The following is a 23,468-nucleotide window of genomic DNA, read 5'->3' on the forward strand; positions in this document are numbered from 1 at the left end:
TATGTAACAATGCGATCGTTTATGGAGGAATAGATCATATCGTCAAGCTATTATCAAGTACAATTATAACATTTACCAGAACTTACTCTATGTTGGTAAATATAATTTTGCTTAGCCGTCCGATTTTCATCGATAACGCGTAGTTTCCATGCGTACAGATCTACTGCACACAAGACTGTATTCATCGTATAGACTACATGTAGTTTTAAAATAACACGGGTTTCATGAGCGCCGCATACCATGTTATATACACTTTAAATGGACATAAGGAAAGGTGAAAAACATGGAGAAAAGGGAATGTACATGAATTCTTTTTATTACCATATCATACCTCGCATACCAGAAACTGCATGGACGATTTGGTACAATGTAATAAACACTCAGGAAATAATTAATACTGTTCCTGTACGAAAACATTTTCAAGTTAGGCTCTAAAAACTGAAAATCTGCCGTATTTATATCAAATTTCTTCACACAAGTTAAACTTTTGGGGTTGCTATCTGATAGTGACAGACTTTTAATCCCACTTAGAATTTGTTCTAAGCTTTCAGTCGTGTTTGTTCGCGGTAGAATTGTCATATATACTATATCATTCCTAAATGTGCATAAAGTTTACAAAAAGTTTGTTATAAAAAAGTCTTATGAGCAAAAAACTTTAAAACCACGTGTTTTATTTATTTTCTCATGGGTTTTCTAAATGCAGTTATTTGATTGGTCAGAAGGATTAGCACCTTGTTTATTCTGTGTATTTATAGCAATTCACGGTTATCGTTCTTGACGTCCATATTTGGAAATCGTCCAGACCTGTTGAATATATTGCATGAAATTGTACACCATTATTTTGGGCTTAACAAAAACAAGAAATAAGGACCCATTATACCTTGAAGGAAAAAAAACATGACAAATATTCACATCTTTTTAAACCGTTCACAATCAAGCAATTTAAATATTAGTTTGAGACCTTGAGCAACTGAAAGGGGCGTCATTTGTTTATTTCAAGCCACATCCTTAAAATTGTGTATTGTAACCTTTCTGTGTTCACATTTTTTCTCAAAATTTAATTCCTCTAAAATTTCCCTTTGTTGCATAGTCAAAAGGATTCAAACTTTTATAACAAATATTACAGATCATACAGTAACATTATATTCAATCTGTCTCAAAAGTGCAGCTAATAATTAAATCATAAAACATGTGTAAATTGTAAAATTTCTTTATTTTGCTTTTTTTCATCAAGATTTATCTAAATAACTTAGGTCTAGCTGTTTAAAGTTTGTTTGTTGTTCAAACCACTTGGCCACTGTCAATACTTGTCTGTCATGAAAGTTGGGCCCTACAAACTGAAGACCAATAGGAAGCCCTGAATGTGAAAGTGAGGCTGGCACAGTAATTGCTGGAACACCTGTACACAAAGGGATAAATGCTAGATAAATTTACTACTTAAAGTGCATCACTTTAAAAACTTACTTAAAGATAAATTGTAAGAAATAATGTCCATAGATGTAAAATTATTGAAAGTTAATTTTCAAACTATATACATGTACATGTATCTTTATCTTTACAGTCATGAAATTTTGAATGAAAAATTTAAAAGATGGCCCAGGCTATTTAAAATTTACAAAGCAATTAAGATACACATAAATAATAATGATACAGAAAAGTCCCAGTAAAAAATACAAAACATTGAAGTTGACAAAAATACATGTAAGTCATGTTTCTTTCTGTACCTGCCATGTTGATAGGTTGAGTGAAGACGTCTTGTTCCTCTGCCCTGGTGCGATTGTCCTCCTCTGTAAACCAGGTGTAAGATGGAGCCTCCGTAAGAGTTGTGGGGGTCAGGAGTATATCCACCCCTCCCTTAAACACATTTCTGAAGTCATCTGCAATCAGTCTTCTTACTTTCTGGGCTTTTATGAAGAAGTTGTCATAATTTCTACAAATAAAGGTTGTTTCCACGCAACTTTACTCTAATGATAAAAGATACAGCCATAAACTTGTCATAAAATTTGAGTTTACACATGTACTTGTAACAGTGATATTAAAGTATTTTAAATTCACAATTATAAGGTATCGTTGCGTAACTTGAAACATGTATAAAATTCATTCTGACACAGTTTTATGATGTACAAGATCTCAAAAAGATTGGACTTCATTTTTCTGACCTTTGACCAGTGTTTGAAACTTGGTCACCATAAAATTAGCTATAGACACACAGAGGTGCTGACTATTCAAAGTTGTCAGCACTGCATAAGATTTACTAGCCCATGAAAATAATTTTCCCTTTTCTTTAATTATTTTTATTACATATATAAAACCATATGTTAGGTAGTCAGTCTTGCAGCTGGCAAGAGTTGTTCAAAGGACGTTTTTTTTTTTTTGTACAATCAGTCAATATTTATTGTAAATTTTTTATTACGGTAGTGGGAATTTTAATGCAAGGCATTGATACAAGCAATTTTGACTGCTGCAACAGAAATTGTGCATCTTGGGCAGTCAGGTGCATGTTACTTCAAACGCTGCCTTTGGTATACTGTAAGCCAATTTTATTCACAATATATCTGTTTTGTGTCCTTCATTTACTTGAGAATATTTTTCAACATGAACACCTTATCAATTGTGTATTTACATAGAATGTTTCCTCATTTGCAAATATTAATACTGTATACAGGGTTATTTTTGCACCATGTTTTTTTCCCTTGCAAACAATTTTGTCCCATTTTAAATTCACCCATTCACAGAATTATACTGTCTTCTTACAATCTGCCCCATATTAAATTCAAACATTTGTGTCTAGGGTAAAATGGGCGAAAATAAAACAAAGGCAAACATTTCCTTGTATACAGTAGTAGCAGATGCATTTAAAAGTGACAAATCTTGAATATAATTGTCCCAAAATAGTTGGTTTACAATAAATGATATTTTTTTTTATTTACCTCCTAAGTAAGAAGAAGTTTCCTGCAAAAATTCTTCCTCGGACAACATCGTTGAACCCTTCATGTCTGGTGGCTGCATACAGTTCTTCTGTGGAATCCTCAATTTTTGCTCTGTGACCTGAATAAAGTTCATTATTTCTCCTTAGATCCATATTTCAATCATTGTACCTACACTTGTTCTAATTGTTAAACTTGCAAAATTTGGTACATTTTCAAAAAATTCATTCTAAAGTGAATTTTAGTGTCTATACAGTTTAGTTTACAAGTTAATTTCCATGAATTTTAGTTGAAATAAAGTCCAAAATGTTTCTTCAAAAATGTGTTTTTCTTTTCTTTTTTATTTTGTTTAGACAAAAAAAAACGCAATTTATTTCTTGTATTAGGTTACATAGAAATTCATGGTCATACCATATTCTATTCCATCATATCTTGACATGTTAGATGCCACCTCAGCACAACACAGGACTCCGTAACAGATAATGGAGTACTGAGTGTGGGGGAGGGAAACTTGGGAGACTTTGGCACCAGCATTTTCAAACATGTCCGCTGCTCGTCTCCAGGCATCTAAGACACATGGGGACAGCCCAGGTGCGTGGTACTCCTAGTTTAATTTCAAAAATATACATTGTCAAATAAACAACAAAAGATGTAAATCACAATATTTTACCTCTTGATCTTCGTAAACCAAATGAATTTTTAACACTAACATATCAAATACAGTGTTGAATTTCTTCAGATGTATCTTTTAGCCCTCTGAAAAGTTTGTACTTTAAAAACAGGTACATGTTGATTTCATGAACCTGTATCGGACTAATGTTCTTTTTTAAAATGAAGGCATTTCTAACATCAAATTGTCTCACTTAATAGTAAAATTGCATAATGGTCCTAGACAAATTTTATAAGCAATCAACTATATATGTATAGTACCTTTGGAATACCTATATGAAGGTTTGTTACATTAATATCATCAGGTAGTGTAAATTTCTCAAAAGGATCAGTGATTGTAGTGGAATCTCTGACATCATGACCAGCTACAGCATCTGTAAAAATATTTAAATATTGTATTGATTTCTTCAGAGTTGTGAGAGCAAGGCTGGAAAAGAACTATATTTTCTAACAATGACTTTTCACACCTCCTGGTTTTTAAGAAGTATTGTTGACAATATGTTTTACAAAGGAGAGCATTTCAAGACAATACTGATTATCCTTGAAATTTTAACCACAGAATACATGAAAATACATAGAGGATATTCAATGTTTTGTTGATGAATATGGAATTTATTTCACGAGTGGGACAGGATTTTTTGGTATTTTCACGAGTGCGAAGCAAGAGTGAAAATATAAAAAAAATACTGTCTCACGAGTGAAATAAATTCCATATTCATCTACAAAACATTGAATTTTCTGTATATTACATTTTCTTTGATTTTCCCTTTGCCTCTGTCTTTTCTTAACACAGTGTCATAGGCTTGACGTCATAGTTGAGCGGTTGAGACGTCATAGCTTAGCAGTTGTGAGATTGAAAACATTACATAGCATGGATTTGGGAAGAAATTTGCCGTTTTAGCTCTATCAAGATGGTTAGTAACTAGCTCTATCTTATGACAGGCCAGAAATTATTTTTTACTTACTTTGACATCCTTTCACACTGTGAGAGAATATCATTTTGGTATCCTTTCACACTGTGAGAGAATATCTCCTTTATTCAATAAATAAATCACAGTATTTCACTGTTGAAAATGTAATAAAAATACATTCACCGCAGCTGTATGAGCAGTTAAATATTAATGTAGGAAGAGTTGTCTTTCTTGACATTCAAAGCCAAATAACATAAAATTCTATGAAAGTAAAAAGTGTGTCAATTTAGTTCATATGTGTTAAAACTCTGTTCTAAAGAACTTGGCTATAAGAAAATCTTGGTTTATGGAAGTTTTTTATGAATACCCTAAACAAGCTATAAGGAAATCTTGGTTATAAGGAAGTTTTTTATGAATACCCTAAGCAACTTTTCATTGTTTCCTATATGGATATATGGAATCTCTGTTATAACGAAAACTCAAAGTCCCAGTGACTTTCTTATATCCAGGTTTTACTGTATTTACTGCTGATATTAAATCCTAAGGCTTATTTTCATGAGAATATATAAAACACTAACTAAATATGAGGTTAGCATCATCGACACTCTTGGTAAGTATTCCTGGCACATCAAGAGAGTTAACTAAAGGAATAAGACCATGCCTGGACAGGCGCCCATATGTTGCTTTAAAACCAACTACTCCACAATATGCAGCAGGATTTCTGGTGGATCCTCCTGTATCTGAGCCAAAAGCCCTGTAAAGGGACATACATATTGAAAAAATTCATGAAAATAAATTTCATGCAATATCAAACCAGTCTGAAAATCAAATACTTCCTTAATGGGAATGTGTACTTTTAAAGTGTAACAACACAAATCTAAGAATTTTTTTTTATTATACATATATACAAAGTCTTATGTTGCCTGCTTCTCAAAATAAGCTTTTTCTGTAAATAAGTGTTAATATATTTTAGACAAAAAATAACAAAATGAACAGAAAATTGAAACTGGATTAACTATTAATACCCAAGGCAGGTCCCTGTGGCCACAGCTACAGCACTGCCGCCAGAACTCCCTCCTGCTATGTGCCAGTCATCCGCCACTGCCTGTCCCTCAAGATTGTCTGTACTTTGATCTGTCTGAGAGAACTTGTACTTCCAAGGGTTTCTAACAGGCCCAAAAATACTGTCTGTACTTCCTGACCTGTAACATTATAAATGTTTTAACTTTATCAGTATCTATTCATCAACTTCATGCTTGTAAACAACCAGGCTCCGGGGCCATAACACTGAGACGAGCTCACTTTTGATCTCAGTCTCACTTTTCCACTATATATTCCTTTTGTAAAAGTGAGACTAAGATCAAAAGTGAGCTCGTCTCAGTTTTATGGCCCCGGAGCCAGAACTTGTACTGACCTAGATAAAAAAAAAAAATACAACTTTATTACATATTTTATTAGTTTTTTGGATGCTGAGACATTTAATACTACTCACCCCATAGCAAATTCATCCATGTTAGTTTTACCAATAATAACGCCTCCTTCATCTTGTAACCTTTGCACCACTGTGGCTGTATATGGAGGGACATAATTGCTTAGAATGTTAGAGGCACAAGTTGTCCTGATGTCTTTTGTACAAAAGTTATCCTTGATTGCAAATGGAATCCCGCTGAACTTTCTCCACTCATGGTGACGCCCTGAAACTATATTTCATCACGTGATAATCATTACCTAATCTTGGCTGAGGTACGGCTTGGCTGGACATTCTGACTGCAGGATGCAATAATTTCTTTTCATATTTATAAAAGAAATAAAATATGGGTGTCCCTCAGTGGATTTGAACCGGGGTCATTTGGCTTTGAAAGCCTCCGCTTGTTCCACTAGGCCAGTTATGCTTTCATGTATTGGATATTTAAATTATTTTGTGATGTTCATAATATTAAGGGGCACTATTTTGTTCATTGTAGTAATTTGCAGGCATTTGGTTTAGGGTATTTAAATTTTGGAATCGGCTTCTGTAATCACTCGACAAAAGTTAGCCAACGACTCACTAGTTTAAAAAAAAAAATGTGCTACAATTTTAGATGTATTTTCAGATACTGAATGAAGTTTGTTGAGTATTGGCAGTAAACTTTTCCAGGATGTTCACTGATTTTGCCTTTCAGCAGTAGACTTTGGTAGCGTTTCCCATCAGGATATACTCCAATATCACCCGTAATATGGATGCTGATCTTGCCCTCCTATGGACGTGATCGTCTTTGTACAACTTTGGCTTTAATAAATGGCTAACTATGTCTTATCCTACATTCTGTGTTTGCTTTATTTTTATATTAGAACAGGAAATGATTTACATTCGGCTGGACGAAGTGAAAGAGAACATATTTCACCTTCATAAACCTCTTCAAAAGATATACTGTAAATCACTTTTTGTTCGCGAAAACTTTATTTTCCCGTAATTAAGCGAGACTGTCTGCTCGCATAAATTTCATTCTCGCATAAATTTTTATTAGTATAGCTTATATACACCAATTACCAGAATTCATGAAAATTTGTCTCGTTTATAAATTACAAACACCTTTCTCGCGAAAATGAGATTTTGTGAAAATTTGATGAGTTAATACAGTATTTAAAAGGTAGTTATTTCACTTTTTTAAAGATGTTTGTATTAATAAAAGGGAAGGAGGTGATTATTCAAAAATTCTTTGATTTATAATTTATATTTATTAGACAGACAGAGAGAAATAAAAATTGATAATAATAAAGTTGCCACCAAATCCATTATTATACCATATTCAGACCACAATCTTGACGACTGCAGAGACTCTTCCTGGGCCTGGTCAAAATTATCTTTCACTATGAAGTTAAACTCTTGAATTCTTCTCGCTCTGGTGATGCACTTCTCACATAATTCAGCAGCTGATATTGAGCCATCCTTCAGTTTGTTTATGGTCTTGAAATTAAGTAAACCTCATTAATATTTCAGTCTGAAATCTGTTTCAGTGCTTTTTTGTTTTTAATGTTGAATTTATCACACATCAAATAAATTAAAACCCTATCAAACACTAAAGCGATTATTCAATTAAGACTATTTGCAACTGAAAGGAATAATATTATTATCATATCGTGATATATATGAGAAAATTCTTACTAAATCAGAGATCATTCGGATTACAGAGAAACGGTTATGTCTGGCAAAAATTGAGGCTATCTAAATGCCTGACGGGGAAAAAGACTGTGGCGTATTGGATATAAATCCTTTTACTTTAGATTAAAATAAGAGAAATAATTGTTATCACTTTGCTTACCTCTCGTAAAGTCAGGGAAAGCATGACATCCGGAAATATCTGCGCAAGTACGCTAGGGAGTGTTCATTATTTTGTGAAATTGAAAAAAGGTTTAACCCATTCAGACAATTATATAATTAAAAACACGTGTTGTAAAAAATACTAGACTTGTTTTCATAAATTTACTTTTAACTTATTATTTTAAAACCAGATATTGGATACAATAATCAGGCCCGTAGAACGTAGGGGAAGCGGGGGGGGGGGGGGCACTTTTTTCTGAGTATAGTATTTTGCTATGGTAAATTTTCCTTTAGATGCTGGTTGCCCCCCCCCCCCCCTTATTGATGTTGTAAGGTCAAGCACTGGCAAATTCAAGGCTTTGGACAGGAAATTAGCTTTAAATCTTTGCTTGTCGGAAAAATTTTCGGAAGTTGCCCTCCACCCCCACTTTTGGTCAGTTTGTTTTTGTTTGTTTGTTTTGTTTTTTGTTTGTTTGTTTGTTTTTGTTTTGTTTTTGTTTGTTTTTTTTTTGTTTTTGTTTTTTTTTTTTGTTTGGTTTTTTTTTTGTTTGTTTGGTTTTTTTTTGTTTTTTTTTTTTTGTTTTTTTGTTTGTTTGTTTGTTTTTTTTTTGTTTTTTTTTTTGTTTTGTTTTTTTTTTTTTTTTTTTTTTGTTTTGTTTTTTTGGGGGGTTGTTTTTTGTTTTGCTTGTGAAATAATTTTTGGAATCTGCCCCCCCCCCCTTTTGAAACCGTTGCTACGGGCCTGATAATACATTAAAAAAATAAGATGTACATAAAGATCATTAATTGTGCATTGTTACATAAGCCCATATACATGTACACATCCTGTACTTTTACAACACACCTGCAAATTTATTTTATTTTTTTTTTTTTAGATATTGTATAAGAGTGTAAATATTAAGATAGTCATAATAATTCAATTCAATTCAATTTATTGATTCACCAAACATGTTGGCATACAACCATGTTACAAACAAAATGAAAAATACAGTGTGTTTTCAGATTACTAAAACTTATACTAAAATTCTATGTTTCTTTTTAATTGGATATATGAGACAGGATTTTTTGTATTTAATTTTAACTGAATTCACACTTGTGAAGATATTATAAAATCCTGTCACATTCTGATTCGTAAAATAAATTCATATCCAAATACAAAACGATGAATCTCTATAATACACTACAATTTTATTGTCATAAAGTGGAACATATAAGACAGAAGACTTCGTGAAAAAAAAAAAAGAAATTGAAGAAAAAAAAAAAAAAACAATCAAGTTCCTGTGTTTCACAAAGGAAGCTGCTGAAAGATTATGTGCCAGAGATATTATCGAGTGATACAAAAATAAGATGAAGTCGTGTATATCATTGAACTCTATGAAAGATGTATTAAAGAAACCCCATTCTAATATAATATTTTTTCTTAAAAACTTTATCAAGCTTAGAGCTTAATTAAAGAAGTGCAATTACAAATCCCCCCCCCCCTTCCCTTATCACGTGAATTTATATCTGGATGTTTCAAAAACATAATTTTTTTTAGATTGTAATGGCCAAATTCCGGTGTTCCAGTGGTACCTCCTCCACAGCTTCCTGTGTTCCCGGTGACGTCATACATGTATGCTCCCTGCATTAGTTTTTTTTTATTCACTGAAGATATGATGATAAGCTAAGCGAAAAGCTTTATATATATACTCGATATGCTTTTAAAAAGAAAGGAAAGAATTGAGAAATAGAATGAATTACGTGAACATGGCCGTAGGAACCGGGATGGCACGGGGGCCGTGCCCCCCCCCCCCCATTAATTTTGACGAAATAGGCCTATAGAATACTATAGAAAACTTATATAGCTACTATACGCTTGTGCCCCCCCCTTTTTGGCTAGTCAAGGAATTTGGTAGTTGATAGTACCCCCCAACTGAAAATGTTTGGCTGTACCCCCCCCCCCCCAAAGCTGAAATTGCTTCCTACGGGCCTGCGTAAAACATAAAAGATATATAACTCACATGTACTTATTGTTTTAGTTAGTTCTCTCTCTCTCTCTCTCTCTCTCTCTCTCTCTCTCTCTCTTAAATACAATTTAAGTACATTTATCAAAAAAAAATACAAAATGTATAGAACTGCTGAAATTTTGAACTTCTCACACACAGGTTGAGTTTACTAATTTTTCTTCCTGCATGTTGATATAATATTATGTGTTTATTCTGAATTTAATAAATATGAAGTCTTATCCTATATTTTAAAGTTTAATTAAACCTTTAAAGACGATGTTTCATAGATTAATAACATGTAAACAACATTGAATAGAAAACTTAAAAAACGAATATAGGTGACACATAATGCAGATTTACATGTTTGTACATACTGGTTTACAACTGTGTGTATACTGTGACATCCCACCACTTTATAATCAGTGAATCACAGGAACTGTTAAGATATCCTCTATCTCCCCTTACATCGTGTGTGTGTCAGCATAGGACGGATTTAATTACAAACTTCTGTACCCCTGCTGTTGTCAACATTATCCATATAATTTATGTAGCTTTTTTTTTTAATTGTAACCAGTTTTTTTTTCAAACTCACTTTTTTTTAGCTGTCCATAACGCCAGCCAGCCATTGAGTGTGTATTGATCGTTCGAAGCTTGTATTTGCCAAGAATTTGCCAGAGAGACATATTTACAAATATTATACATCATCATGGCGTCCTCTCTAGACCAGCTACGAGAACTTACGACAGTGGTGGCTGACACGGGGGATTTTGAAGGTATGTGCATTGCCTATTGCGTATTGTTGTTGGATTGGGGTGTCATTTTTATATTTAGTTTTAAACCATTCGAGCTGCGATATCTGCATCAAAAATACAATGTATCATTATATCCTATGTAGGAATCTTACTAAAAATTCCACGTCGGAGACTGTTATTTGAAAAATGCGACAGAAGAAGCCCAAAACTCCACCCCTCCACCCCTGCCTTGAAAACTAGTCCAATGTAGGCTATAAAGCAGAACAGAATTCGAGTCCCCTGCATGGACAGGGATCAGTGAGATAAACAGCATCAGCATCAGAGCATGCTAGGATTCGAACCAGCAGTATTTGTTTGGTTGGTTAGCCGGTTGGTTGTTGTTTTTTTTTCGGGAGGGGAGGGGGGGGGGGGGGTACCTATACATGTATGAAGTCAAGGCCAGGATTATGCATGAGTCCAGAGCTTATTATTAATAAACAAAACATATTTCTGCAAATTAAATACAATGTAAATCATTTTATGGTCAAAGGGGAGTCCTTCAAACAATTTTTCATTATAATTAAGACTGATTAACATTTATTCAAAAAACAAATCAAAATAATTAAATAGAAAATTACCAGAACTGAAACCTGCTGGTATCGAATGACCGAGGCGTAACCCATGGCGCAAATTAAAGAAACACATGGCATGTAAAATCAGAAAACTATATTGGAGATTTCTGCCTTTTTTCTGGACTATCCTCTTATTTTTGCTCACCTAGACTACATAAGTCTACACAAGTGGTGTATAGACTCTTCTAGTTAGAATAATCTAACTGTGTCTCGGGACAAGCCCTCACCACACCGGGTCCGTAGGACAGTATCATTTTAACGATAGAACATTCTATCTAAGACTCTTCCAGTGCATAGTTTTTCCTCCCGAAAAAACGGGTCTAGGAACACTATAAAGTTGATTTAATTCAGAATTGTTCAATGATTAAATTGCTTCCAAACATGTACACTGTTGGAGAAAGAAGGCAGTTTGAATAATGTAAATTAGAAGTAATTATTATACTAGTGACATGTTGCACATGGGAAAAAGGGGGGTGGGAAAAGGGGCGACGCAAAGGGATGCACGGAAAGGAGTAAGGTATTAAGGAAGATCGATGCTTTGAGACAAGGAGTGAGCAGTTTAAGGCAGGGGAAAGAGGGGGAGAAAGATTTCTATACACCCCGTTGACATTTGTGTGATAAAATTTACAGTAGATTTGATTTAAAAAAAAGAGTTGTTTAAAAAATATATGCAGGATCTACTATTTTAAAGAAAGTTTTGAAATCAAGATGGTCTTTCGTGTCCTGCGGTAGATAATCCAGACCCGTATACATTTACATTTACATGTATACTTAGTACTGACCGGGTGGAGGGGGCTCGGTGCTGTCCAACTCCCCATCCCCCATAAATTTGCCAGCATATGCAATATATACAGAACTTAAGAACACACAGCCAGTTAACAATTTTGCATGCCTTCTGAACAATCGTTTGAGGGTCGTTCTCTCTTTTTTCTTTTCTTTTCAAGAAACTTAATTATGTTAGGGTGTGCCCCCCCCCCCTCCGTGAAATTGTTTCCTACGGACCTACAATTATAAATATGATCCATATCTGTTACCAATTTTAAAATCTTGCATTGCATTTAGCTACTTTTTTTACTTTAAAAAAGTATAAAAATGTAAAAAAAAAAAATAAATAAATAAATAAATAGATAAATAAATTTAAAAAAAAAATAAAAAATAAAAAAAAGTATTTTTTTTTTTTTTTTTTTTTTTTTTTTTTTTTTTTTTTTTGCATACGTAATAGCCAACAATTTGCTTTTAAGTAAAATATATACTGAGCAAAATAAGTTTAGCAATTGTTTTACCATAGGTATAATTTTAAAAATATCTTTCAAAATTCTTTTATTTTGTTCCTCCTTAAAATCAATATAGAAAAAGGTAACAAAACACACACTTCTTTTTTTAACTAGACGCGCAGAAACCGCGTCGTCCAACGTTGTGACAATTGAACAATACAAAATGTTACGCTCGAATGCACATGGTCCTTGAAGAATTTTTTACTGGAAAAGCCCTTCGAGCACGCTTATAAAAGAAAACCGGTGAAAAATTTCAAAAACGTCAAATTGGGAAACATCCAGGACTTTTCAAAAATGAACGTCGAACGACTATAGAGATGCGAACGCCGGTTGCTCACAAAGAAATGTCGCTGAAGACTTTCTTGTGCATCCGTTCACCATATGTTGACTTTTAAACCGATCCCGGACCACTTGACATGTTAGTAATTGTCGGTGCTCAGAACGTCCACGAAAAACGACGATTAGGCAAGATCGTTTTACTGTTACAACGTCGAGACGTAACCGTTTCATGACTGCCTCTAAAGTTGCACATGAATTATGCCGTGCAATTGGACTGAGGATATGTGGACAATGTGTAAAAAACCAGCTAGGTTTAGCAAATCCTCGAGCTCGAAAATCTCTCACAGCAGTACCACTAACTCAACGTCATCGACAGCCCCGCCTCACATGGACAATGCCCACACAACACACAAGCTGTCCTTCATCAGAATTATGTCAAGATCTTTGATTGGCCCGCGAGATCGCCAGGTTTGTCACCCATTGAACATTTGAGACATTCTTGGTCGTCGTTTAAGACAGCAACATAACGTCAACAACGTAGCAGAGCTGACCCTTGCCCTGCAACAGGAGTGGAACCAGATCACCATGCTTGAGATACAGAACCTTATAAGGAGCATGAGACGCCGTTGTGTTGTTGTCATTGCTGCAATTGGAGGCCTTACACAATATCAAAATTGAATCTGACTTTTCAAACCCGTATCTGTGATCAGTTTCACTATAATTCTTACAAAACAGCACACAATTGTCGATAAAATTTACCTTATTTTGTTATGTGATAACAAGCTCATATCACAATTTAATTGTAAGTGCTGTGTCTATTATTTCACTTTATTTTATAATAAATATCTTAAATTGCTAAACTTATTTTGCTCAGTATATATGTGAGCGGATCAAAGGATCTGATTTTCTGTCGATCACTCTTCACATAAAGCAAATGCATGCCAGTTATTAGAGCCCTTTAAGTCTTTACATTTATATGTACCTGTAACTGTACCTATATCGTTTAAAAATGATAAAGAATCAATAATTCGAGTACCTTAGTGGAAGTAAAATAATGATTTCTCCCCGCTATCTAAACAAGTGACGTCACTTTACTTTGGAAAACAGCTAGCTGCGAGAAGACGTGAAAAAGCTTTGCTCATCTTTCCGGATTACTAAATAAAAGCATCATGACGGAGAGTAGCCCTAAAAAGAGAGCAATTTCCACCCTCGACCAGCTTAAAAACATGACTGTTGTGGTCGCTGACACTGGAGATTTTGCCGGTAAATAAGTTCGAAAATGTTTTCAGGTCAAGATTAAGGTAAACGAGGGTGCTAGGACTATCAGGAATCCCGGGATTTCGGGAGAATCCCGCTACAGGAAGAAGAATCCCCCACAAAAAGGTAGAATCCCCCTTAAAATGAATTAGTTGGGATACATAAAGGGTTTAGGTGGTGATTACTTGAATGATATTGTTATCCTTACATTTTTATAGCCAATTTTACCCGAGAATTGACAAAAATCGGACGCCATTACTAGTTGTAGTGGTATACCGTATACCACGCCCGATCTAAAATCGCGATCGAGTTCTGTCGGTTCGTCATTATATAGATCAAAACAAAACGGTATATTTAAATTTTCGGAATATTATCAATATTTTTACAATGATATGTATCAATTATTATGTGATAAGTATTTAACAAAAAAAAATTTGTAAGGACGTTAGCCATTAAGAAAATATGAATATGTGTATTAATTATTCATATTATCCCAATGTTACTAGCTCTAGCCACGTGGAGGCCTCCTTTTTTTTAGAGCCATAATTTAAGAAATTTAGAATTCAGAGATATAAAAATATGAAAGCCAAAAGGTTCAAAACATATGAATAAAATTTAAAAATAAATAAAAACTAAATAAATTAACAATAATTGTACATATATTACAAAGAGAACATAACACAAGAGAAATTAAAATAATTTTAAAATTTGAAAATACTGAAACCAGAGGAAGAAATAGTTAATTAAAAATTTATCAAGAATTTCAAATATTGAGAAATTTTAACTCAGATTTTGAAACATTCTACATAAAATTATTTTTTTAATTTAGAAAAAGAAAACACACACACAGAGAAATAATAAGAAAAAAATTAAATTGATTGAATTTTAACTGAAACCAGAGGAATGTTTTGAAAGAAATAATGAATTAGAAATGTATGAAGTTTTTCAAATATTTAGCAATTTTAAATCAGACTGTAAACCATTCTATATTTTCTTTTAATTCAAAAAAGGAAAAACAACACACACACACACACACAAATAAAAACACAAGATTTTATTGAATTTAACTGGGGAGAAAAGTCTCATTCTAGACTGGATGAAAGTGAAATGAAAAACTTTCTGTCTCCAAACATAAGTATTATATGTTCTTCCATGTAACCTGAAACCTTAATGACTTGAAATAAATAAAAAAAAATTATATTTTTTTTACATTTCAATGCCAACTGAATTTGTCAAATAAAAATTTCCATTGCCTCTCTGTTCAAAGTAATCCCATCATCAAGCCAAATGTTTTTTTCAAATTCATTAAACCCCTACATGTTGATGATAGTGTAGACAAGGCAGACAGACAAAAAATATTAGATCTAATTTTCAGTGATGAGGGATTGATAAATTCTGACGACAGCATTTGAACACATTTCAGAGCAACGCACCTTAGGTAAAAAAATTGGTCAACAAAAACGTAAAAAAGTGGACAGGACTACAACTATCGAAAAATCTAAAATACAGTAGATCTTCAACTCCCCATACTCAGTCAGTCTTACAGAACAATCAAATCTATGTTTTGTTTTTACAATGTTTATTATTTTATGATTTTTGTTTAGAATAGGGTTAGTATCAGGCAGTATTCCTCCCCCGCCAGACGGGTGCAGATCAGTGAATACTGTTTGGTGTTGTGTTAGGTTAGAACTTAGAATAGGGTTAGTATCAGGCAGTATTCCTCCCCCGCCAGACGGGTGCAGACCAGTGAATACTGTTTGGTGTTGTGTTAGGTTAGGTTAGGAATATAATTTTATCTAATGTCTAAATGATGTTAATAAAATTATAAATTATTTTTTCTGTCATTTTCCATAAAGTTATTTGATAATTTACTTTTATGTTTATTGCTCTCTTTGGCTGTAATATTTTTATTTTTGACAGAAATATTTTGACTATGAATAATGATAAAGTATTTTTTAAGTACCTTTTTCTTTTATTTTTATTTTAATTTATCTTTCGGTCCTTTGGCTTTAATATTTTTTATGTTTCAAAAATGTCTTAAATCAAGGCTCTACACTAAGGAGGCCTCCACGTGGCTAGAGCTGGAAACATAAGGAAACTATATGGATATTTGTCAGATATTAATATTTTTATTTTCATAAATTCATATTTTCCTTATGGTTAACGTCCTTATTTGAGAATCTGTAAAGCATCATTTAATTTCAATTTTGTTCAATTATATTAATAAAAAAAAATAAAAATAAAATGTCTGACAGTAAAGGTATAATTATAATGTTGAATGAAAAGACAGTACAATTACAATACAAAATCATTTTAAAATACAAAATTGAATTGAAAATAAAGAACTAATTGAGCATAGTGAAGGTCAATGTATACACATGCAGTGCCCGAGGGGGTTGGTTGGACAGAGAACAGGTGTTTAAACAAAAGGTGTTTATTACCAACTAGACCAGGTGTCCCTGGAACAGGTGTCAACAGCTGTGTATATATATTGCATGTATACATACATGGGGGGGGGGGGGGGGGGCTGCCTGTACCAGTAACTACCAACAAACCTGGCTGATGTGTAAATAGTATAGTATTATCACAATATTCCCTCAACATGTGGTCACATATGCAACATGCACATATTATTAATTTTTATGGAACTTTCTGTTTTTAATAGACCTGTGTTCAAATAATTTCATTCTTGGATAATACTAACTGCTTTCTAATATCAATGAGTATTTATTTTCTTTTCAAACATGCAAAAACAAGCCAAAAAAAAAATAAATAAAAAAAAAAAAGAAAAGAATCAACAACAATAACAAAGTACATGAAAAATTAAGTAAATATCATATTTAGATACAGACAAAATCAAACAGAACACATGATAACAAAATAAATAAATAAATATTATAGAAATGAATAGATGAAATAAAGGAAAAATAAATATTTAAATAAATAAATAACTTTAAAATAAAAAATAAATAAATAAATAAAAATATATAATACATAAATAAATTCCAAATTAAAATTTCACCCAAATATTTTCACTGCGCTTTTTATCAACCATATTGAGTCTCTTGGCTTATGTAGAAATGTACTTAGGGGAAAAACATAGTATCTCATTGTCTTTATATTACAGTAACACATACATTTCACAAATATTTCCAAATTCTGCAGCATAATTTTCGATATAAAACTCCCATTTGAAGGGGTACAAAACTACTGTGAACAAAAGGAGTCAATTAAGCCCTGAAATATGTTGATTTATATTATTTTTAATTATATTTAATTTTTATTCATTTTTTTATTTCCTTTTATGTATTTATAATCATGCTAATTCTTATTATAAAATTCCTATATACTATCATTCACTTTTTAGAAGCATTAATATTTTTCACGTACAACTTGGAACTAGTAGTTGTCAGCGATCGCGATTTTAGATCGGGCGTGGTATACGGTATACCACTACAACTAGTAATGGCGTCCGATTTTTGTCGATTCTCGGGTAAAATTGGCTATAAAAATGTACGGATAACAATATCATTCAAGTAATCACCACCAAAACCCTTTATGTATCCCAACTAATTCATTTTAAGGGGGATTCTACCTTTTTGTGGGGGATTCTTCTTCCTGTAGCGGGATTCTCCCGAAATCCCGGGATTCCTGAAAGTCCTAGCACCGGGTAAACGACTAAAAACGTGCAGCTCTATTTCATGGCCAGCTGACTCACCCGGTTCAGTGTTTACATCTTCCTGGTTGTGTTGATGATAGAATAAGTGCAGACACAGAGTCCGGACATGTACTTTTAAAAGTTTTTTGCGGTATACATCGTTTTCTAATGTCAAAATGCATAATCGACATGTTCAGGCGCGGATCCAAGATCTTTGATCTCCAACTTTAGCACAAATGCGCCAATATATGATTTATGTGGTATTCAAATATTACACCTTCCACCAGGGACCTATATACTTAATATATAGGTCCCTGCTACCACCTCCACAAACCATCCCCTGTCAAACGAGGCATATTTTAACCTTTATGCAAGCAGTTACATTTAGTCTAAGATGCAAGTAATTCAACAATTATATAGATTTCAAAAATTCAACATTTTATTTGATAGACAAAAAGGAATATTCTTGAACTTTGCTTCTCTTTTTTCAGCGATGGCAAAATTTAAACCAACAGATGCCACAACCAACCCCTCTCTGATTTTGGCTGCTGCTAATATGGAGTCCTACCAAGGATTGATTACAGAAGCCATTGAATATGCTAAGAGTGCTGGAGGGTATATGTTAAAGTTTTCTCAATAATAATTTTACTCAGACTGGTTTGAGAAAAGGGGGGGGGGGCTATGCCTATACTGTATAAACATATTCAATCTACTTGGAAGTAAAATCAAATATGATTACACCCTTTTCTTAAATTGTCACTAGCTGACAAACATTTTACTTGTGAATGTTGCTTACATTCACACAAAATACATGTGCTCTTGGATGAAACTTGTATTATTAACTAAACAACTACATTTTAGATCAATTGAAGAGCAAGTCACAAATGCGATGGACAAAGTTTATGTAAATTTTGGATGTGAAATACTGAAAATTATCCCTGGTCGAGTATCAACAGAAGTTGATGCAAGGTGAGAAAACCTCATTAATATTTTTCTAAATATGTTAAAAGGAAATGATAAGAGAAAGATGCATATCTTAGACTAGTGAATTTATTTTTAAAAAATACAATGAGTAGCAAAAAATTTGAACCAAAAAATATAAAGAAATATTTTAGTTATAATTGTTATAAACGTATTGGCCTGGTTATATTTTACAATACGAAATGTACATACAAAGCAAAGCAAGATGGTCACAAAAGAAATTGTACAGTTCAGAATTTAAGTGAATGTCTTAATTACACAATCTTTTTTTCCTGTTAGGTTATCGTTTGATAAAGAGGGCTCCATTGCCCGAGCCAGGAAGCTGATAGATCTATACAAAAAGGCAGGAATCTCCAAAGAAAGGATACTAATCAAACTCTCATCAACCTGGGAGGGAGTGGAAGCTGCAAGGTACGGAAGAAAAATGCATATTTCTGGTTTTTAAACGCATGTTACATTCTTTATTAAAATACTTTGTTTCACGTTTCAAAGTTGCTTCAGTTACTATGATATAGCTGTATGTTTCATTTATCTCCGATTTCAGGGTCTTGGAGAGTGAATATGGAATCCATTGTAATATGACATTACTATTCAATTTTTATCAGGTGAGTTTATTGACTTTTTCCAAATATTTTAATTACTTCAAGGAGGATAACTCTTCAAATCTTATTTAAGTCTTCAAAAAATTCATTGTCTTCCAGGCAGTAGCTTGTGCAGAAGCTAAGGTGACACTTATTTCTCCGTTTGTGGGTAGAATTTTTGATTGGTATGTCAAGAACACAGATCAAAAGTCTTACAGCATGTTAGAAGATCCTGGTAGGTTTTCAAGTTAATGACATTTTGTCTTTTGAAGTTTTCAGTGGGTTGTTATCTATTAATATTCAATTTGATTGTGTGATTCAATGGTTTTAATAGGTCAAAAACTTTAATTAATGTGATTTGTAAATAAAATATATAGCATTGTGTTCTTAAAGTTGCTTTGTATAAGTTATTTAGATTTACTTGAACAAGCTAGTTTCCTTCTTTAGCACCTGACATGCTGTTTAAAATTCTGTGATAATTCATGACTCCTGCCAAAATAAAAATTTCATAAATAGGAATGCAGACATTGATAATTTATGATAGTGCTAAACAATTCAAAACATACAGATATGGTACATTTTAAATGTACTTACATGTGTACAACTACAGTATAAGTTTTCTAAGACGCTGATGTCATTTAATTTTTCTTGTATTTTAGGTGTTAAAAGTGTGACAAAGATTTACAATTACTATAAGAAGTATGGTTACAACACAGTAGTGATGGGTGCTTCCTTCAGAAATACAGATCAGATACTGGGACTGGCAGGATGTGATCTTCTCACCATATCGTAGGTCAACTAGTCAATGTAACTATAGTGACAAAAAAAAAATCATGTGTATTTAGATTAATTAAAGTCAGTATTTTGATTAAATTGATTATCCAGCAATAATCCATGCATTGAATTAATAAGTTGTGAATGGGTTTGGGTTAGGAATTATATTTGTGGAATTATATTTGTGAATTTTTTTTCTTTTTTTTTTCTTTTTTTTTTTTTTTTTGATTTTCAATAAAAACACAAAAAGCTTTGCAAAAACTATGAGATGTTTCCATGTAATCAGCATGTAAAAGAAGTCATATATTGTTGTTTAAGGATTTCATCTTCTCTACAGCATCCTATTTTTGTGTTACACAGTTTATGGGAGTATAACCTGGGTTGGAGCATTTTATGCTTTATAATGTTCCAACCCAGAGAACTATTGGGTAACTATTAAATTCATCCCCATACACTGTAATTCAATTTTCTACAATTAAGTGAAGAAAATAAGATAATTTTTTCTCAAAAATGGCCTCAAAATGGACTTAATAATTTTAATTTAACATCCGAATGTTGATGCATGTTATATTGTGATGTAGGCAACAGCCACAACACAGGTTTTACAATAAAAACATTTTCCTATTCAGTCAAGTAGCCCATTACAAGCAGAATTAAATCATCCATGTAGATTCTTTGATATAAAGTCAGTATTTTCTTTCATTACTAGGCCCTCATTGCTGGATAAATTGCAACAGTCAACAGAGGAAGTCAAGCCATATCTGTCAAAGAAACAAGGTTGGTTGTTTATAGTTAATTGTCTGAAGGAGTTATCACCCTTTTTGGACTGATAAATTACATTAGCTATAGATCTGCACAAATTAATATGAAATTCAAGAGCATATCCAGTGTTCTTCTTTGGCAAATGTCATCAAGTCAAATTTAAATTACTTCTTCAGAAATTTTTCTTCCACATTTCTGTTTATGTATCTCAAACACATACATCTTGTAATTATCCCCAACTACAAAATTAATACTCAGAGTTTAGAAATAAAAATTTTTTATAACTTGTTGCCATGTTTATGAACACAGTTTTGTATCCAATTTTAGCTCAGAATTTGGACATTGAGGAGGTCACAGTGGATGAGAATAAATTCAGGTGGGAAATGAACGAGGATGCCATGGCAACAGAGAAGCTTGCAGAGGGAATCAGGAAGTTTGGAGCAGATGCCATTAAACTGGAAAACATGCTGAAGGAAAAATTACTTCAGTGAAGCACATATTATCTCAAAACCTATACGGAACTCTGTTTTGCTATATTATTGTTGTTAGGAATCTGCTAATATGCTGATTTGGAGAGACTGCAACACAGTGTTCTATTATTTATCATTTACCATACCTTTTTTGTCATTTTTTTATTTATGAAATGAATTGTAAGTAGATTATCATGTGATTTCAATAGACTGAGTTTTTATAATTAATGATATATATATTAAAATGTTCAATTAATTTTATGTTCTATTTACTTTAGCCTAGGAGCTGCATTCAGTTTTGACCTTACCTTTCACAGACTTTGATGCAAAGTAAAGGATAAAAGATATACATCTATTTATTTGGGGAAATAGTTTTGAGTGATCTCTTTGTACTAAGATATTTTTAGAAAATGCAATTAAATTATATATATTATAAAAGAATTTCATAATTTTTCAATTTTTTTCATCAGATATCTTACAGATATTGTGAAATGAATGCAAAACAGCAAAGAAAAAAATCAACTCATTAAGTCAGCACTTTGCTTTCTTTTCCCATTGGCTAGCTTAATGCACCAAAAATGCCTATTTTTGTCATCCTGCACTTTATAGAGTTTTTACGTGAATTTTTTCAGAATGCTTTGCAGGAAAGGAAAAAATAATTATATTCCTTTCAGTGGTGATATAAACAACTCTTAGCTGATTGAAACCAGCCTTATGATTCTGTCAATCACAAGTACCAGCTAAGGGAAAAAAGCAACTTAAAAATATGGAACAATTTAACATTTTAAAAGGTCTGCTCTTGAACCTTTTGGTTGATGCTTTTGTCAAACTTTTTTCTGTAAAATCTGCACCTCAGATATGAAAATATGTATGCATTTGCTATATTTAATCAATTTTTCTTTCATTTACTACTGACAAAGAGAAATGAATTTCAAATCTCTAATAAAAAAAAACTACTTGCTAATAAAATCAAAGTGTTTCTACATGTCCTGGGGCAAAAAGAAATGCCATTAGCATACGGATTTTTCAATATTACTGTTCTCAAAAAGAAAATTTTATGTTCCGCCATGAATATGGCCGGGATATATTATAGTGCTAGTCATGTTCATCGTCTGTTTTCCATCCTTCAATTTGTCTGTCCTCCACACTCCATACATTGATACAAATTGGTATTCATAATTTTCTTACCCTGAACTTCATTAATATTTAAGATAACATTAATGTATACTTTATGCAAAATCACCAAACTTTGCAACAGTCTTACAACTGTTAAACTTAATAAAATTCGTTTATGACAAGCTTGCACACAACCAAAGAGGGCAAAAATGATCTTTTTTTAAATTTAATAATATATTTTTCTTCTAAATAAGTAGGTCTTTGCTCCATTTTTTTAAATTTTGTTTGAAAGTTTTCAAAATATGTATAAAAATATAAAAAACATGGAGCAAGGACTCACTCTACCTTAAAATACACTTTTACAAAACAAAATTCGTATTCTTTCCGAGAAATATTTGAAATCTCGTTATATCCAAGGGTCATATCACAAACAAGATTTTAAATGTGGGCTGTGTGTTGTAGTGGTTAGTGTGCTAGTCTCTAGATAAGAACCGATTGCAAGGATTTTTTTTTTGGAGGGGGGGGGGTGGGGGGGCGGCTTGGGTTCAATTCCCAAGACATCTATATTTTACTATAGAATAATTTTTGTTTAGACAATTTTTCCCCATAAAAGTTTTGTTTATCATAACTTCATACCTTCAATAATTAGAACTCTGCTCTAAATGCTTAGTTCACAAATTGAATTAGATTCTATTTTTACACATTTGAAGCTATACAGGCATTTTGCACGCCTTCTTCGCCCATCTTCTTACAATTCAAAATATTAAGAGAGGGAGAATCATTGAGGTGGTACTGGATCCGTTCTATAAGAAAACCCAAATCCACTCTATTATTATTAGGACCAAACTGCTTAATCCTGCATAAACATGTGGGCGGTTTGCATTAGTTTAACTAAACGCAGCCCTATTTTTAATAAAAACACCCGTTATGGCACGGGTAGGAGGGTTTTTATTTATTAAGAATACTTCCGGAGGAATGCTTTCTGTACGGTAAGATTCACTATAAACTATATCGCATCTGTCATCAAGACAGGGAAGTTAAAGGCAGATGTTCCTCCTTGTATTAAATGTGTGAATATTTGTTAGTAAGAAAGCTTTAAAACTTTGATCAACTAAAATCAGCTACATATACGTATCGCCAATTCTATGAAAATTTTTTTG

General features: G+C 32.7%; 2 protein-coding genes across 3 annotated transcripts; one reads left to right on the forward strand and one right to left on the reverse strand.

Moving 5' to 3' along the window:
• Positions 1-1,194: 1,194 nt before the first annotated feature.
• LOC133201677 (glutamyl-tRNA(Gln) amidotransferase subunit A, mitochondrial-like) lies at positions 1,195-7,886 on the reverse strand. Its single transcript, XM_061337464.1, has 10 exons — positions 7,810-7,886; positions 7,292-7,454; positions 6,000-6,207; positions 5,533-5,709; positions 5,086-5,261; positions 3,858-3,970; positions 3,339-3,531; positions 2,931-3,048; positions 1,725-1,930; positions 1,195-1,399 (listed from the first exon to the last, which is right to left on the reverse strand). Exons 1-10 carry the CDS (start codon positions 7,831-7,833, stop codon positions 1,230-1,232), a joined length of 1,548 nt encoding a protein of 515 aa, XP_061193448.1. The 5' UTR covers positions 7,834-7,886; the 3' UTR covers positions 1,195-1,229.
• A 2,574-nt stretch (positions 7,887-10,460) lies between these two features.
• On the forward strand, positions 10,461-21,641 carry LOC133201819 (transaldolase-like). 2 transcript variants are annotated; one of them, XM_061337621.1, is made up of 9 exons: positions 10,461-10,566; positions 18,116-18,239; positions 18,486-18,593; positions 18,885-19,016; positions 19,150-19,210; positions 19,307-19,421; positions 19,846-19,975; positions 20,670-20,737; positions 21,050-21,641. In XM_061337621.1, the coding sequence occupies exons 1-9, from the start codon at positions 10,500-10,502 to the stop codon at positions 21,211-21,213; spliced, it is 969 nt and encodes a 322-aa protein (XP_061193605.1). In that variant the 5' UTR covers positions 10,461-10,499; the 3' UTR covers positions 21,214-21,641. The 2 variants fall into 2 exon arrangements, with proteins under 2 accessions (XP_061193605.1, XP_061193604.1); XM_061337620.1 differs by lacking the exon at positions 10,461-10,566 and adding an exon at positions 13,819-13,972.
• The last annotated feature ends 1,827 nt before the right edge of the window (positions 21,642-23,468 follow it).

The sequence above is a fragment of the Saccostrea echinata genome, unplaced genomic scaffold, assembly GCF_033153115.1.
Source record: "Saccostrea echinata isolate AGI-Se365-2 ecotype Australia unplaced genomic scaffold, CSIRO_AGI_Sech_v1 ptg000045l, whole genome shotgun sequence".
Classification (NCBI taxonomy): Eukaryota; Metazoa; Mollusca; class Bivalvia; order Ostreida; family Ostreidae; genus Saccostrea; species Saccostrea echinata.

What these genes read in the sequence shown, in the direction of transcription:
- LOC133201677 (XM_061337464.1), bottom strand. Translation starts at nt 7,833, where the DNA reads ATGCTTTCCCTGACTTTACGAGAG. An exon ending in TTTCCCTGACTTTACGAGAG is followed by an intron (nt 7,455 to 7,809) that starts GTAAGCAAAGTG and finishes CTTAATTTCAAG; the next exon opens with ACCATAAACAAACTGAAGGA. An exon ending in AACTTCTTCTTACTTAGGAG is followed by an intron (nt 1,931 to 2,930) that starts GTAAATAAAAAA and finishes CTTTATTTGTAG; the next exon opens with AAATTATGACAACTTCTTCA.
- LOC133201819 (XM_061337620.1), top strand. Translation starts at nt 13,879, where the DNA reads ATGACGGAGAGTAGCCCTAAAAAGAGAGCAATTTCCACCCTCGACCAG. An exon ending in TATGCTAAGAGTGCTGGAGG is followed by an intron (nt 18,240 to 18,485) that starts GTATATGTTAAA and finishes ACTACATTTTAG; the next exon opens with ATCAATTGAAGAGCAAGTCA. An exon ending in ATATCTGTCAAAGAAACAAG is followed by an intron (nt 20,738 to 21,049) that starts GTTGGTTGTTTA and finishes ATCCAATTTTAG; the next exon opens with CTCAGAATTTGGACATTGAG.